This window comes from Lichenostomus cassidix, chromosome 1Ab, assembly GCF_008360975.1.
Source record: "Lichenostomus cassidix isolate B80296 chromosome 1Ab, HeHo_3.0, whole genome shotgun sequence".
In the NCBI taxonomy this organism is placed as follows: Eukaryota; Metazoa; Chordata; class Aves; order Passeriformes; family Meliphagidae; genus Lichenostomus; species Lichenostomus cassidix.
Genome location: NC_139481.1, coordinates 6,870,725 through 6,885,551, shown reverse-complemented (window position 1 = coordinate 6,885,551; position 14,827 = coordinate 6,870,725). Strand labels below are relative to the sequence as shown.

Below are 14,827 nucleotides of genomic sequence, written 5' to 3'. Positions count from 1 at the left end.
ATTAAGAATATGTGAAAAGGACTTCCACCTTAAAAAAAAACCTGTAGAAAACAGAATGGCTGTATGTAGCTACACAAGTCAAAGGTAGGGTTTCTAAGTGCCATGGAGGACAGTGCAAGCTTACAGGCAGTAAGACAATTCTGGTAGGAGTTAGCCACATATTAAGTGAAAGGAAATGTTTTTTCTTCCTCATCTGTAAAGCTTCTGCTGCCTCTTCTATGGACCCAAGTGACAGAGTCCAGCACAAGCTGGCAGGGCTTCACTTCCAATGCCATTTGTAACCACCCTATCTCATCTTAAGCTTGCAGGAGATACCTAACTTGAGTCCTTATTTCAATGAGCCAGTTCAGTACAGCTCTGAGACACCAGGTGTATTTTGGCTAAGCAGCACAGCAAGTTTGTAAACATAAATCCCAGCCCCAGGCAGATGCTACACAAGTAGGTGTGGCTGTGCCAGCACAGAAAGGCCCAAGGACTGCCAAGAAACAGCCTGTGAGCACAAAGGACCTGAACACACAGGACCATAACTTAATTTCTTTGTGCCAGCCCACAAGAGGAGCTTGCGATGTATAAATTTAGAGTTGGTGGTGTTTGGGAACATTTTATTTTGTACATGACAAGATTTTACACCAAGTCAGTTAAATAATACAAATTTACATTCATGAGGAATGTTTTTAGAAAAGTGAACTTAAAAAACCTCCTTTACCCTTAAAACCCCATACCATCCCTCAACATTTTACAGTGGAAAAAAACAAAACAATCTAATTCACATTCCCTCTTAACCCCCCAATTCAGGACAGTAGTTGAGTGCAGTTTACAGTTCATCTTTCACATCTGTGGATTCCTGGGAAGACAAAAAGAGAATCAAAATATTACTTTTTGAAAGTGAAAAAAGGTTACAAGAACTGTCCCAGAAGAACAGGGATTTATATTACTGTCACTGCAGGTTATACTGCTGTGCAAATATAACAGTGATGGCATCAAAAATAGGTAGGTATAGTACAATAAATACTGTTCCTCAAATTTATTCTTACCTAATCTGACATTTAACAGTAGGAAATTACATTGCTGTAAGTTCTGTATTTGCACTAGTCACAGGATATCATCCTGCAGGTCTGTAGTGTTGTTCCAAGCCTATACTGTAAGCATTTAAAACTATGCTCTTGCTGATTTATTCATGTTTTTGCCCACAAGCTGTGGAAATACCACACTGTGGGAATATCTTCACTAGAGGATTTACTGCCATTTTGTTGCCACAGGGCACTCTTACAATCTCTAAAGTTGTTTAGCTCCAGCTTTGAACATATCTAAGTGCCATCTTTTCACAATATACTTTAATAATGAATTTGTGCTGCAGTTTTTTTCCCCTCCAAGAAAAACCTGGAACACCTCACACTAAAATCTAGTTTCATAAAAGGCAAAGTGAACAAATTATTGCCAGGCAGTACCCACAGACAAAACTGCACATAAATTTTAGCAAGAAAGCATCAAACTTGAGACTCTACCTTCTGTGTTTCACTGTCCTCAGCATCAGCATCCACTTCCTCTTCATCCTGCTCTGCCTCCTCAGCTGCATCTTCAGGCTCTTCAGGTTCCTCCTCCACCTGTGCACAAAGGTCACAAGCAATGTACTTTACTTGTTTAGGTAGTTTAGCTAGTTGTGCACTAGCTAAACACAGGCTATGGAAGTATTCACTATCAGTTCCTAACATTTGGCACAAACTACCTCAAGGAGAAAGTAAGATCTGTCTAGCACTGATCCAATCCAACAAAATAGCCAGCAGAAGTTCTTTCACAGCATTATCAGAACCTGTATTATTTATACCCACTTAGGAACTTCTCTGTTTGAGAGATAGGGGTCAAAGGCCTGTGTGCACTATTTATTCCTGTAGAACCACTCTTAATTAAGGACAGGACAATACTTGAGAAGCACGATGAAATAGCAGAATCTCAAGCAACTACACAGAAGAGTGAAGAAGGGAGAACATGAGTATTAAGTACAGACTCATGGCTGGACTTCTGGTGGCCCACTTCAGTGTAGGAAGCTGGATACATTTTTATTTTATGCAAGTGAATCAAGCAGCTGCACTTTGTAAGATGGAGCAACAGTAAGTCAGTTATTAGCCCCAAGTGGAAGACAAACTAACCTGTGCATCCAGGTCAATGTTTAAACTCAAACGAAGCATCCTTTCTATTCTGTCTCCATATTCCTTAGTGTCTGGCAACATGTATCCTGATCTCAGAGTTGCAGTTTCAAACAATACCACTGCAAGATCTGAAACAGTTTTGTCATCTTCATTTTCCTAACATGGAAGAACACAAGAAAATTAAAGCAGACCTGTTAAAGCAGGTTGTATGCAGCCAAGTAAGTCAATGTTTCACTAGTGTTATTAATTTACCTTGACTCGCCTCAGCATGTCCTTGATCAGTGGATGCCTGGGGTTGATTTCAAATGTTTTCTTTTGGCTGGCATAGTAACTGAGAAGAGAAATAACAGCACTAAGTTTCAAAGTACAAGATCCAGTGACATCTTTAAATCCACATACACTGGTTGCAGTCACAGTAACAAGTGTATCTGCCCCCCACCCTCCAGCAATACTCCTGCAGCTATAAAAAAGCATTCAAGTTACTAAGTTCATCTTCAACAAATGACAGATACCAAATCCCACCGATGAGTCTTGCTCACCAGGCAGTTTTATATATTTAGCTTGGAAATGACAATGCAAGGCTACAATGGAGACTAACTTGGTTGTAAATGACCTTAAAAACACCCAGGATCATCTGAACCAGATGGAAGCTTGTTATGGGCACACCAGGCAAGGTAGGCCATCAACAGCATTTCATGTCTCTTGCTACAGAACTGGAAGCTTACTTTGTGGAGATATCCTTCCCAGTTTGGTAAGCTTGAGCCTTCATGATTCTTTCCATGTTACCAGACCATCCATACTGACTAGCCACAAGAGCACATGGAGACTGGGTTAAACGTTGAGATAGCACAGCTTTTTCAATCTGCAGGGAAAAAAACCAAGACCACCTTAATGTTTTTTCACAGAGCTAATAGCTTATACAGGGAACAAAGTAAATAACTCTGAACTTCCCTGCCAATTCAAGAATTTCTGAAAGATGTCAAAGATGACATTCTAATTCATTATCTTCCTGATTAAAGGTATTATCCACAAAGGTTTACCCATGAAGACAGAGAAGCTACTATCAAGCCTGCCCTCAAATAATCTGCAAGGTATATTGTAGCAAATACAATGAGAAAAAATTACAAATAAACACAGTATTTTACCTTGTCTTTTAGAGCTTTGTCTTTCATCCAGTTTAAGAGTGGTTCAAATTCCTTCTCCAAGGCTTCCCGACTCTCTTTAGACTTCTCACTTTCGTCAAACTTAACTCCTTCTTTTGCTACATTCTGGAACCTCTTGCCATCAAACTCTGGCAAAGCCTGAATGCAGTATTCATCTACAGGTTCAGTCAGATAGATCACTTCATAGCCCTTTTTCAGCAGACGCTCAACAAATGGTGAGGACTCAGCCTAGGATGAAAACATTTAAGATGTCAGTTTAATTGCATTGGTATCAGCAGCTACCCAAATCTGTAAACCATCTGACAAATACAGGTACAAGAAAAGCTGAATTACAGCAGTAACATAATCATGAAGTCTCCACATTAACACTAAACATGCAACTCACAATGTTTATGGTACTGAAACTACAAGCTATAGTACACTGTATATCCCTTCTCTCTTTCACTCTTACATACCTCCTTTCTGCTGGAACCTGCCATGAAGTAGATTTTATCTTGCTTCTCTTTCATTCTTTCCACATACTGATCAAGGCTTGTGAGGTTACTTTCATGATGAGAAGACTGGAAGCGAAGAAGTTTAGCGAGTCGTGTACGGTTGGAGTGATCCTCAATAACACCAAGCTTCACATTAGTACCAAACTCTTTCCAGAATGTGTCATTGTATTTTTCCTCTGCAATTTTCTTGATCATATCCAGAGTTTTGCGAACAAGTTTCTTTCTGATCACCTAAAAAAAAGCAGTAGTACTGAGTTATAACACTAAGTATTTGGAAGAGCTCTCAGTTCAACCTTGCTGCAAAGAAATTCCATATTTATGTCCCTGATCTGAAGGAGACAGAGCTAATAGGGACACAGCAATACCTCAGTTTCCTTTACATTAACTTCAGAGTCATGCAACAAAAAACTCATCAAGCTATTAAGCCTTCTAAACCTTGCTGCTGTCATGTGCTTACAATGAAGAAATTTAAAACCAATTAGCTTACCTTTAACAATTTATGCTGCTGAAGAGTTTCACGGGATACATTCAATGGAAGATCATCAGAATCCACCTAATTGAGGAAGAAAATTTTAAGTATATCTGACAGTATTTCAACATAAAAAACCACCCTAACAAACATAAGTAAATATATAATACTTACAACTCCCTTAACAAAGTTAAGATATTTGGGCATCATGTCATGGAAGTCATCAGTGATGAACACTCTTCGAACGTACAGCTGAAATTGCAAGAGGAGAGCCAAGTTACTTCAGGGTTTTTTTTTTTTCTTTTCCACAAAGCCATACCCACATGCTTTCCTGTCCTACCTTAATGAAATCACTTTTTTTAGATCCATATTCATCAAACAGTCCACGTGGAGCAGAATTAGGAACAAACAAGATGGATTTGAAAGTTACTTCTCCTTCAGCAGTGAAGTGGATGTATGCCATGGGGTCATCATGTTCCTGTGAAGAGAAAATGCTTTTAATTGACATGGGGAAAGTATCAGTGAGTTAATACATTTACAATAGTAACATGACTTTGGCAAATAACTGCAATTATTTTACAACTAATCCATGTAGCCATGCTTTGCTACATTCTAATATGGAGACAAAAGTTTGAGTTAAAAGAGCTGAGTTACTAATGTAAAAATAACCTTAAGGAACCTTCCTGGAGACCTGCCAAGTTTTGCTAGTTTTTAACACACCAATCACTACAGAGTTACCAACAGCACAACAACCAATGGAGTTAAGAGACTCTCGAGTAACACATTACACTGTACTGATACAAAGACAACACTTCTATAAAACTTTGTTTCTCTCTCTCTCTCCCACCAAGTGCAACAAGCACCACAACCCTCAGACTAAATACAAACTTCCCTGTCACCATTTAAACACATCAGTAAGCTCCACATGAGTTGGAACACGGTACTTCCCGAACCTAGACTATGTCAACACTTGGGTGGCAGCACCTTCTCTCTGGAAAAAAGTAACTCCTGACAGATGCTGTACCTTCCAGGCTCTCTGCAATTCCATCTATTGACAGAAATTAAGAAGTAGCCCATCCTATAAGCATTCAGTTTTATTTACATAGCAAGAGATACTGTAGCAAACCTCTTGCTTTGGAATCCTCTTGAGTCCCAGAGCTTACCTTGGAAAAGGTTTTGTAAAAAGCTTTGTATTCATCTTCTTCAACTTCTTTAGATGGTCTCTGCCAGATTGGTTTTATGTCATTCATGAGCTCCCAATCCCAGACAGTCTTCTCGACCTAAATAAACACCATACTATGAAAGACTCATTCTTTACTTCAGGTTAGGTCAATTAAAGGCACGCCACTGAAGCCAAGACACAAAATAGCATGCAAAAATACCAAATATGCTCTTTCTAATTTACAAAATTATGCAATGGCCTGGACATTCTCATTTTAAGTTTACGCATTAGGGCAACACATGGGAACAAACCTTCAGTCTAAACTGTAGTGTGTTCTATATACATTTAAGACATTCACCGAGCATCAGTATTTCTGTTCTAATGCCACTCTGGAAAAATCTCCCTAGGAGATTATATGAAATTTAAACTCGTCAACAGTGTCAGATTACAGAATTCCGCTACCATTGCAAGCAGTTCATGCAAGTACTTATAATTAGCTGTGACCACAAGCCTCACGAGGCTACTGCCAATCATCTGTCTGACTTCTACCTTATCTGTTTCAATTACAATCTTCTTTCCTCATAAGACATCTTACTTTAAAAGGATTTCCTTCTTGGAAGCACACAGTACCGAAATGCACCTCTGCAAGACTACCTAGGAAAGCTGCTATCCATCTGAAGTCCATGAATTACAGGACCCCAAGTCTAACAAAGCTTACCTTCTTAGTTTTTGGTTTCTTTTCTTCCTCCTCTTCTTCAACTGCTGCTTCATCATCTGTTTCTTCTTCTTTCTCCTTTGCTTCCTCCTCTTCAATGGGTTCTTCAACAGTCTCTGTCTAAAGAGACAACTGATGGTGGGGATTTGAGCACCTTGACTTCCTATCAGGTATGTTTTAGTATTCTCTCAAACAGCTTAATTTCTCACAGCACTAGCCTGACTTCTGCTATTTGTCTTTTGCAAACTTCTCTATAGGTAGTATTTTTCCAGTTGCATTTTTGATTAATACATGCTTTCCTTCAATACACTGGGACATCACCATACTCAAATTTAAGTTTTTCAGTACTTTACACATGATGCTAATCAGAGACTTGGTGGATTTTAAGTTGGTGCTTTGCCAAGAAAACATCAGAACTGGCCTAAAATCTACTACACTGCCCTGTTTTCAGAAAGATGGCTCTGCTTGAGAGCTTAACAAAGCTTCCTTCTACCAAAGCCAGTGGAACAAAGACTCTTAGTGATTAGCAGGGTTTTTCCTTTGATAAACTACTTTGAGTCAGAGTAAAACCACGTTCCTTTACAGTTTGTGATTTTAGTAACAGACTAGCATTTGGAGAAAAAATGACTAGTAAAACCAAAGCCTAAAGAGTCAGGAATGGAAGAATTTTAGAATTTAGAGAAGTAGCAGCTCTATGGCAGGACCTCAGCCTTCATGAAAGATCTGGCCAGACAGCTGTCATAAGCAAAGCTTATACTCTGCACTGCTCAGTTAAATGCACTTACCTTGCTGCTCCACACATAGATGGGGAAGTTTATGAACTGGGAGTATTTCTTCACTAGATTTTTAACAGTGTCCAGCTCAAGGTAATCAGATGCTTCCTCCTTCAAGACAAGGCTAAATAAAATTAAAAAGAAGCAAACCTTTAAAGTGCTGGAAAAGTACATTGGCAGTTTTATAGCAGAAGATACATTTCTTATGCCACTAAGATTGACCATTTGAACCAGAGCATGGTGCTAATAACCAAGACTGGAGGTCAATCCACATATGGGCCATTCAAGAGTTGGACTTGATGATCCTTGTGGGTCCCAACACAGAACAATCTCTGATTTTTGTTGCAGCTCTAGCAATTCTGATTTATGCAAGTGAGCTCTTTTTAGTTCAGCTCCAAGTATATCTTAAAAAATATAATTCTTACTCAACAAGCAGTTGTTTTGACTGGATGAGGCAGAACACAATATTCAAAAGTTGAAATGAAAACACAAAAAAATTTTTATACTTATCAGGATCTTGATGCACCCTCACAGGCTTTACTTCAAACTAGAGCACCAAGATCAACTTTTTTAACACTAACTGCCTCCTCCAGAAACACATCCTCCAAACCCAGACCAAATACATTTATCTGCTCATGAAGGCAATGAAAATAAGACTGTCAAACTACCTCTGGTTTGAAATTCACATCAGACCAGCCTCACTGGTACATAAACAGCAGTCAGTTTCCAAGACAAAGCTCTACAGTCCCAGCATAGGTTCTGCCAGGCCAGAATTGTGTTGAGGAACTGAATGAGCCTGCGGGCAGCTGAACTGTCTGGAATTACTTGCTGACAGTTTTCAAAACATTCATGGTTTTGTTAACTTGTCTAACAGAACATGAAGTGAACTACATTTCTTTTTGGAGGTGGTTTGTATTTCGCATGTTTCTATTAAATTGAATAGAACTGTTTTACAAGAATTGTATCAGTCACAAAGCTAAAGGCACTCATGTATTCTAATAAGCAAAGTGTACCCACACAACCTTTCCTATTTTAGGACTGAAGAAACTTAATACTCACGTTATGGTAGTGCCACGTCCTAAGGTGTTCCCTCTTGGGTCATCGATCACAGAGAATTCATTTGAATCTGACTCCCAAATGTGTTGAGTATCATTGTTGTGTTTTGATGTGACAATAACTCTGTCTGCTACTAAGAAAGCAGAATAAAAGCCAACACCAAACTGGCCAATTAACTCAGATGTTGACTGGCTGTCATCCTGCATTTCAGTCATCTTGTTTAAGAATTCACTTGTACCAGACTTTGCAATGGTACCCAGGTTTTTAACTAATTCCTCCTTTGTCATGCCAATACCCGTATCTGTGACATGAAGCATGTTCTTCTCTTTATCACACTAAAAAGAAAAAAAAAAGAAAAAAAGTTTGACTTCATTTTGAATTTTAACAGATGCCAAAGAAAAGTGGTACATAGTAGCTATTCAAATTCAAACATGCCTGGCTACAATAAATTGAATTTGCAGTAACTACAGAAATGAGGAAGATCTTGTTTTTAAGTATTCCAATACTTCAGTTACTCTTCATAAAACCAGAAACGTGTTTTGACCATTACAAGAAGAGTAGTCGCTGATAAAGTCAATTGCAAGGGTCCTCATGTGGTGCTAGTTTGTATTTGCATTACTGTTAAACCGAAAATTGAGATTTAATGATGCACTTAACATTTAATTATGTTGTTTTACCTTCCTCTACTACGTCTCTGAAAGAAATGTTTGTATCTAATCCTTCTTACCTTGATTTTGACTGTAAGTTCCTCATTGCCAGCAAGAGCATTTTCATCAGTTAATGATATCAACCGTATCTTATCTAAAGCATCTGAAGCATTTGAAATAAGTTCCCGCAGGAAAATCTGAAATAGAAACCAGTAGTCAGAAATGCCAGAAGAGACACACACACGCTCCCCCCAAATTTCTAACATGATCTGGAAATAAAGGCACTAACCTCTTTATTTTTATATAAAGAATTGATAATTAGCTTCATCATTCTGTTCACTTCTGCTTGAAATGCAAACTTCTCAGATTTTTCTCTGATTTCTTTGATCTGGGATGCATTTAGGCCATCTAGTTGGATAGCTTCTTCCTCTCTGTTAGGACAATGAAAAGCCTATCAAGGAGTCTTGTCCACAATCAGCATCATTAATTTTATCACAAAGCAACGGCAATAACATTAATCACCAATGCAGCACTAAACTAAATGATCAAATGAGTCAAGTGCAAGAGCAGCCATCTTCAACTGAATAACCTTGATCCAAAACTTCAGGGAAAATTCATGCCCACAAGTGAGACTTTGTTCATAAAAATATCAGGGAATAATAGAGGTATGTTAAAGCCACTGCAATCCTCAGCATGTGGTGCACAGGCATAGAGCTATTTCATGCCTGGACATTAAACTGAGACACTGACACCATTTAGGAGTAAACCCCAATTAACGAGTAAATCCCAATTAACAGTTATTGATAATCAACAAAAACAAGTTCAACTTTCCCAAATCCAAGTTCTCAAGCCTGTTTCTATTGAGGAGAAAACAATCTTTTCCAGAAATATTTTATTTCTCCCTGCTGACTAGATCTCTCTTTTGAATAGCATTCTTTCTCTACTTCTAAGGCCTAAGGCACCCACTGATTCTCAAACTGACCCTCCCAAAGCCAGGGCGCCCGAGGTACCAACCTCTGGACAACTTCATCATCCGTTCGAGACCCTTCTCTGCTTTTGCCCAAGTCATCTTCCACGGTCCCGTCTACATCCACCTCATCGGCTCTGACCGACACTGACAAAACAGAACCAACGCTCTGAGTCCATCCCTACACCGCCCAACTTCTCCGCTTATTCCTCCCCACGGCTTTAGGCACAGCTCAGCCCCTCCACTCCTCCGCCCCCTCCCAGAGGAGCTGATCCCAAGCTGATCCCAAGCGGAGACCCGGAGCTGGGCAAGGGGAGGCCTCCTCCCAGCTCCCACCCTCCGCCCTGACGGCGCATGAGCCGCGCGGCCCCCTCCCCCCGGAGAGGCCAGGCCAGGCCCGGGCAGGGCAGGCGGGGAGCCCAGCGCCGCTTCCCCTCCCCGCGGGGCACACGGAGAGCTCCCGGCCGACACACCACCGCCCCTCCGTCCCCTCAGCCCAGCACACGGCGGGGGAAGGCGGGTGGGGGGGCCTGTTGGCCGGGACCCCAACACCCCTCCGCCAGAACCTTCTAGAAGCCCGCGGGCACTCACCGGCCAGGAGCAGCACACACGCTAGAGCGAGCCCCCACACCGGCTTCATGGCGGCCGCGCTGACAATTGAAGAGCCCCCGGCGCCGCCGCCCCGTGCACCCGAGCCCGTCCCGCGCCGCCGCTGATCCCGCTGGAGCGGCCGCGGCCCTCCCCCTCCGCCTTATCTACCCCAGGGTGGGGGGCGCTGCGCCACGCCGGCCAATAGCAGCGCACCACGCCAAACACGCAGCCAATGGAGACCCTAGACAGGCGGGGCCTGCAGCTGTCGCCGCCAATCGCGACTTTCCATGTGCGGTTTCCTGCGGTCGGAGCGTGGCCGGCGCCGATTGGCGGCGCGGTGCGGCGCTCGGCCAATGGTGTGCGCGGAGGGGTGTGGCCAGCGCGGCCCCGCGCGGCGCTGCAATGAATGATCCGCGGCGTTCAACGGCGGCACCACGTGGGGCGCGGCCGCCGGGGTGGCAGGGACCATCTCCGCGCGGAACCGCAGCTCCGACCGCTTCCGGGGACACCCGGGACGCTCCCAGGGGAGACGGGGTGCTATGGCAACGGGCACTTCCGGTCGCCCCGGGTGCCAAGAGGAGCGAAAAGTCATGATTAGGGCAATAACCAACGAGGCCGAGCGGCGGCAGCAGGGCCAGATCCGGGCCGCCGTAGCCGCCGGCAGGGGAAGGGCGGCGCTGGCGAGTCCCGCCGTCTGCCCCACCGAGTGGGGCCGGAGCGCTCATGGGCGCATGCGCCTTCGCCGCGCGCTGCATGCCGGGAGCTGTAGTTCGCGCGGTCTCGTGGCGCCCCCTGCCGGCGCGGTGCGGGAGCTGCGCGGGGCCGCCATGGCGGGGTGCCCCTCACGGCCTCACGGCCCTGGTCCTTGTGCCCCGGGCCTCGGCTCTCCGGCCTCTCGGCCTGTCTAGTGCCTCGCACCGCCCTGAGAGAAACCGGCTGCCGTCAGCCGGGCATCGCTGGGGACTCTCCGTGCTGGTGGAGGATAAATATCAAGCCGGGTGGCTGGCGGCTCTCCCTGTTCTCCGGTTTGCAGCGCGCCTCAGGGCGAGCATCCTCCCGGGAGCTCGTTAGCATCCCCAGCCTGCCCTCGGGGCTGTGCCTATGCACCCGCAGCCCTCCCTTTCCCGGGCAGCGGCGGCTCCAGCAGTTCCTCCGGTGTGAGGGGACACTGCCCTGTCCCCGCAGTGCCACCCTGGCGGGCAGGGCCGGCGTGAGGGCAGCTGCGGGGCTAACAGGGACAGCGATGGCACCTTGCCGTGCTTTGCCCGTGACACTGGCGGGGCTTGCAGCTTGGGACACGAAATGCAGCCTCTGCGACTTCTGCAGTGCCGCGCTGCTCAAAGCTCGTGTTAATATGCTGCTTGAAATAACTTATAACCCCTCCACCATCCTGAAATGCCTGCCCAGGCTTTCGTGTGCCCGTCACCTGTTTCGTCTTACACATTTTTGACGCTAGACTGGGGGAAAAAACCCACCAAATACAAAAAAACAAACTGGCAAGCAGTGATTTAATGGACTTTGTACTTGGAGAGGAATGTATTTGAAAGGTATTGATCTGCGATGTTCAGTGCCAAAAATAAAACCTCTCACTGTGTTTGCAACTTCACAAACACAGAGCTTAGTCTATCAGGAGCTGAAGGTCTTGGCAAAAATATGTTTATAATCTTTATTTATACAGCGGGCCAGATAATTTTTTAAAATTTTTTTTTTACTTTAAAACTGAGTGTTGTACCTTTTTGTCCTACTGATAATTAATGTTTATGGAACTAGAAAGGAGCATCTGTATTGCAGTAAAGAATGGTTATCTTTGGGTTCTTCTTAATGGAACATCATGGTTTAACCCCAGCTGGCAACAAAGCCCTGTGCAGCTGCTTCCTCACTGCTCCCCTTGGGCTGCGGCAGAGAACCAGGAGTGTAAAAGTGAGAAAACTCGTGGGCTGAGAAAAAGACAGTTTAATAGGTAAGCAAAATCCATGCACACAAGCAAAGCAAAGCAAGGAATTAATTCACTGTTTCCCATGGTGTTCATCCATCCCCAGGACAGCAGGGCTGCAGCTCATGTAACAGTGACTTGGGAAGACAAACTCCCAACATCCTCCCCTTCCTCCTTCTTCCCCCAGCTCTATACTCTGACCATGACACCATATGATGTGGAATGTCCCTCGGGTCAGTGGGGTCAGCTGTCCTGGCTGTGTCCCCTCCCAGCTTCTTGTGCACCTCCAACCTCCTTGATGGTGGGATGGTGTGAGAGGCAGAAAAAGCCTTGACTCTGTGTAAGCACTACTCAGAAAGTATGAAAACATCCCTGAGTTATCATCACTGCTCCCACCACGAATTCAAACCAGAGCCCTGTGCCAGCTACTGTGAAGAAAATGAACTCTACCCCAGGCAATACCAGGACAAAAAGGCAAAATTCAATTGCAACTTATTTTAAAAGAATCATGAAGCTTTTCTGTATGTTATGCAGTTTTAATTGCTGTTCCTTACGGATCACAAGTTATAGGAGAAATAAAAGTTACTCTTCCAACACGTGTGTGAGAATGATGGTGAAAAATATGTATGAGAGGTTAGGGTTGTAAGTAAAAAGAGATCTGTCAGGTTTTTGTGGAAACTTGTGTGAACTCACAGAATTATTTTCCAAAGAGTAGTCTTACTTATTTGCAAATACAATTTCATTATTCAGGAGTCTAAGCACAGAATGTTTATCTATTTTTCTAAGACTTACCTACAAGAAGTTCAGGATTTGATTTCATAATTGTGCCTGCATGATTCCCAGAGTGAGATATGTTGCTTTATGACTGTGAATAGGGATTTGAGGGACACAGAGATAAACAGAGTAGTTATCTCTGTCTTGTAGAATTCTTGCATTAGAAGAATTTTCTGACCTTTCTGTTTTAGCAGTCCTTTTGCTGGCAGCAGGAAAATGTAATGCTTTGTGGCAATGATTTTGAACTTTGGTAACTGGAATAGTAAGAATGCAAATCAATTCTGTTATTGACTGTGCTAAGCCAACAGAGAATTTAGATTTTTTGTGGCATTCAAATTTTATTGGTTACTGTGCCCCTATGATTATACAATATAGAATGTTGCTTTTGAAGAAAATACAAAACCTGATAAATCTGTGTTCATCTGTTGTTGAATTTAAAGCCCAGACTAGTAAGAACTGTAATGAGTTTAGCAGCATTGATTGCTTGATGCAGATTACACTGTTTGCTTTCATGAATGCCCATTTGGATTACCCAGGACAAAACTGATAGGCAAGAATGAGGCAGCTGAGTATTAACACTCTCAGAAAGAAAATTCATTCTCTTCATGAGGAGATTGTAAATTGAAGAAAACTTCACCTTAATTTCTGCTTCAAAAACTTAAGGGAGCATTTAAGTTCTTAGTTGCACTAGCTACTGCTGCCATTCAAAAGAAGTGTGAGTATCACTTTTCAGGCATTCATACCAAAGGGAAGGTGTAACTGTCAAGTGGTGATAATTCTTCAGCAATTCAGCTGCATTACAGAGTTGTATAAAGCAGTTAGATATACTTTGATAATCATGTGCATAACCATTGAAATAGTCTGTTTTAGCACTGTGTGTTCTGTTAACTAAAAATTCAAGGGCATGTGGTGATTAGAGAAGTAGAATCCAGGCAGTGTCTCCTTCCATGCAAACAGAGCAAGCCCCTCTCAGTGCTCTGAATGCAACTTTATCAGGTCATCCACATGCCCGTGTGGAAGTCACCTCTCTGAACAGCCCACGTGATTCCAACTCAAACATGCAACTAGCAAGAAGTATAACCTTGACAGAAATAGCTGTGGAGATAAACTGAGAGGAGTTCATAAGACCTGGCTGTGGCTATTTGACTTAACCAGCTAAATTAGCTAGTTAATCTTCCTGGGCTCCATCTGAGAGAGAGAGAGAGAGAGACAGTCAGCCCTCCTTTCACTGTCCTGCTTTGGCTCTGTCAGACTCTTTCCTGAGCTGATTTAACTCTCAGGCCCAGCAAAATACTTGGTGGTTAAATCAGCTTATATCAGGTCCCGGCTGAACCAGACAAGAGCATGGTAAAGAGCAGGAGTTTATGGCAAAGAGAAGCTGATATCCTGGTTTTCATGGTGGTGAGATGAACCTGGGGTGTAAATTACATATGGCAAAGATATTTGCATAGGTGCAAACATAAGGAAGCCATAAAACTTAACAGTGAGTTTGCAATTGCAGAATATCACCTCTCTTAATACACAGTTACACTGAAATCTTTAACTAATGCAAGTTACATTTTTGTTCATGGATAATTTAAATGCTTTAATTTGTGTCGTTGCTAACTAGCTATTTACTGTCATACTGTATTTGAAAAGGACATGTAAGTGATTTTATGTGGGAATAATTAATTCAGTCTGAATTTTGTACCACCAAATTGAGTCCTGTCTTTCTTACATGACAATGCATTGGAAATGTGAAGAACTACTTATCTGCATTCTCTATAATTTAAACTGCAGTGATATGTTTTAAAACAATACATTGAGAGTTTGTATTCCCTTCCTCTGCAGTGTCTACATCAGAGACTAAATACTGTGTGTACAGCACAAACTGAAGACACAGCCACTTACATAAGATGTTCTGCAATATCTGGGACTGAGAGTGAGTATGAAACAA

The 14,827-nt window shown here is 42.9% G+C and overlaps 1 protein-coding gene across 1 annotated transcript; it reads right to left on the bottom strand.

Annotated features, from left to right (window-relative positions):
- Positions 1-585: 585 nt before the first annotated feature.
- On the bottom strand, positions 586-10,332 carry HSP90B1 (heat shock protein 90 beta family member 1). Its single transcript, XM_085049637.1, has 18 exons — positions 10,185-10,332; positions 9,641-9,740; positions 8,916-9,057; positions 8,707-8,823; positions 7,983-8,314; positions 6,936-7,047; positions 6,154-6,270; positions 5,437-5,553; positions 4,614-4,751; positions 4,448-4,525; positions 4,292-4,357; positions 3,766-4,035; positions 3,293-3,538; positions 2,873-3,009; positions 2,400-2,478; positions 2,148-2,303; positions 1,506-1,604; positions 586-844 (listed from the first exon to the last, which is right to left on the bottom strand). Exons 1-18 carry the CDS (start codon positions 10,231-10,233, stop codon positions 815-817), a joined length of 2,385 nt encoding a protein of 794 aa, XP_084905763.1. The 5' UTR covers positions 10,234-10,332; the 3' UTR covers positions 586-814.
- Between the last annotated feature and the right edge of the window lie 4,495 nt (positions 10,333-14,827).

What these genes read in the sequence shown, in the direction of transcription:
- HSP90B1 (XM_085049637.1), bottom strand. Translation starts at nt 10,233, where the DNA reads ATGAAGCCGGTGTGGGGGCTCGCTCTAGCGTGTGTGCTGCTCCTGGCC. An exon ending in GGACGTGGCACTACCATAAC is followed by an intron (nt 7,048 to 7,982) that starts GTGAGTATTAAG and finishes AATTTTATTTAG; the next exon opens with CCTTGTCTTGAAGGAGGAAG. An exon ending in CAGGTTCCAGCAGAAAGGAG is followed by an intron (nt 3,539 to 3,765) that starts GTATGTAAGAGT and finishes TTTTCATCCTAG; the next exon opens with GCTGAGTCCTCACCATTTGT.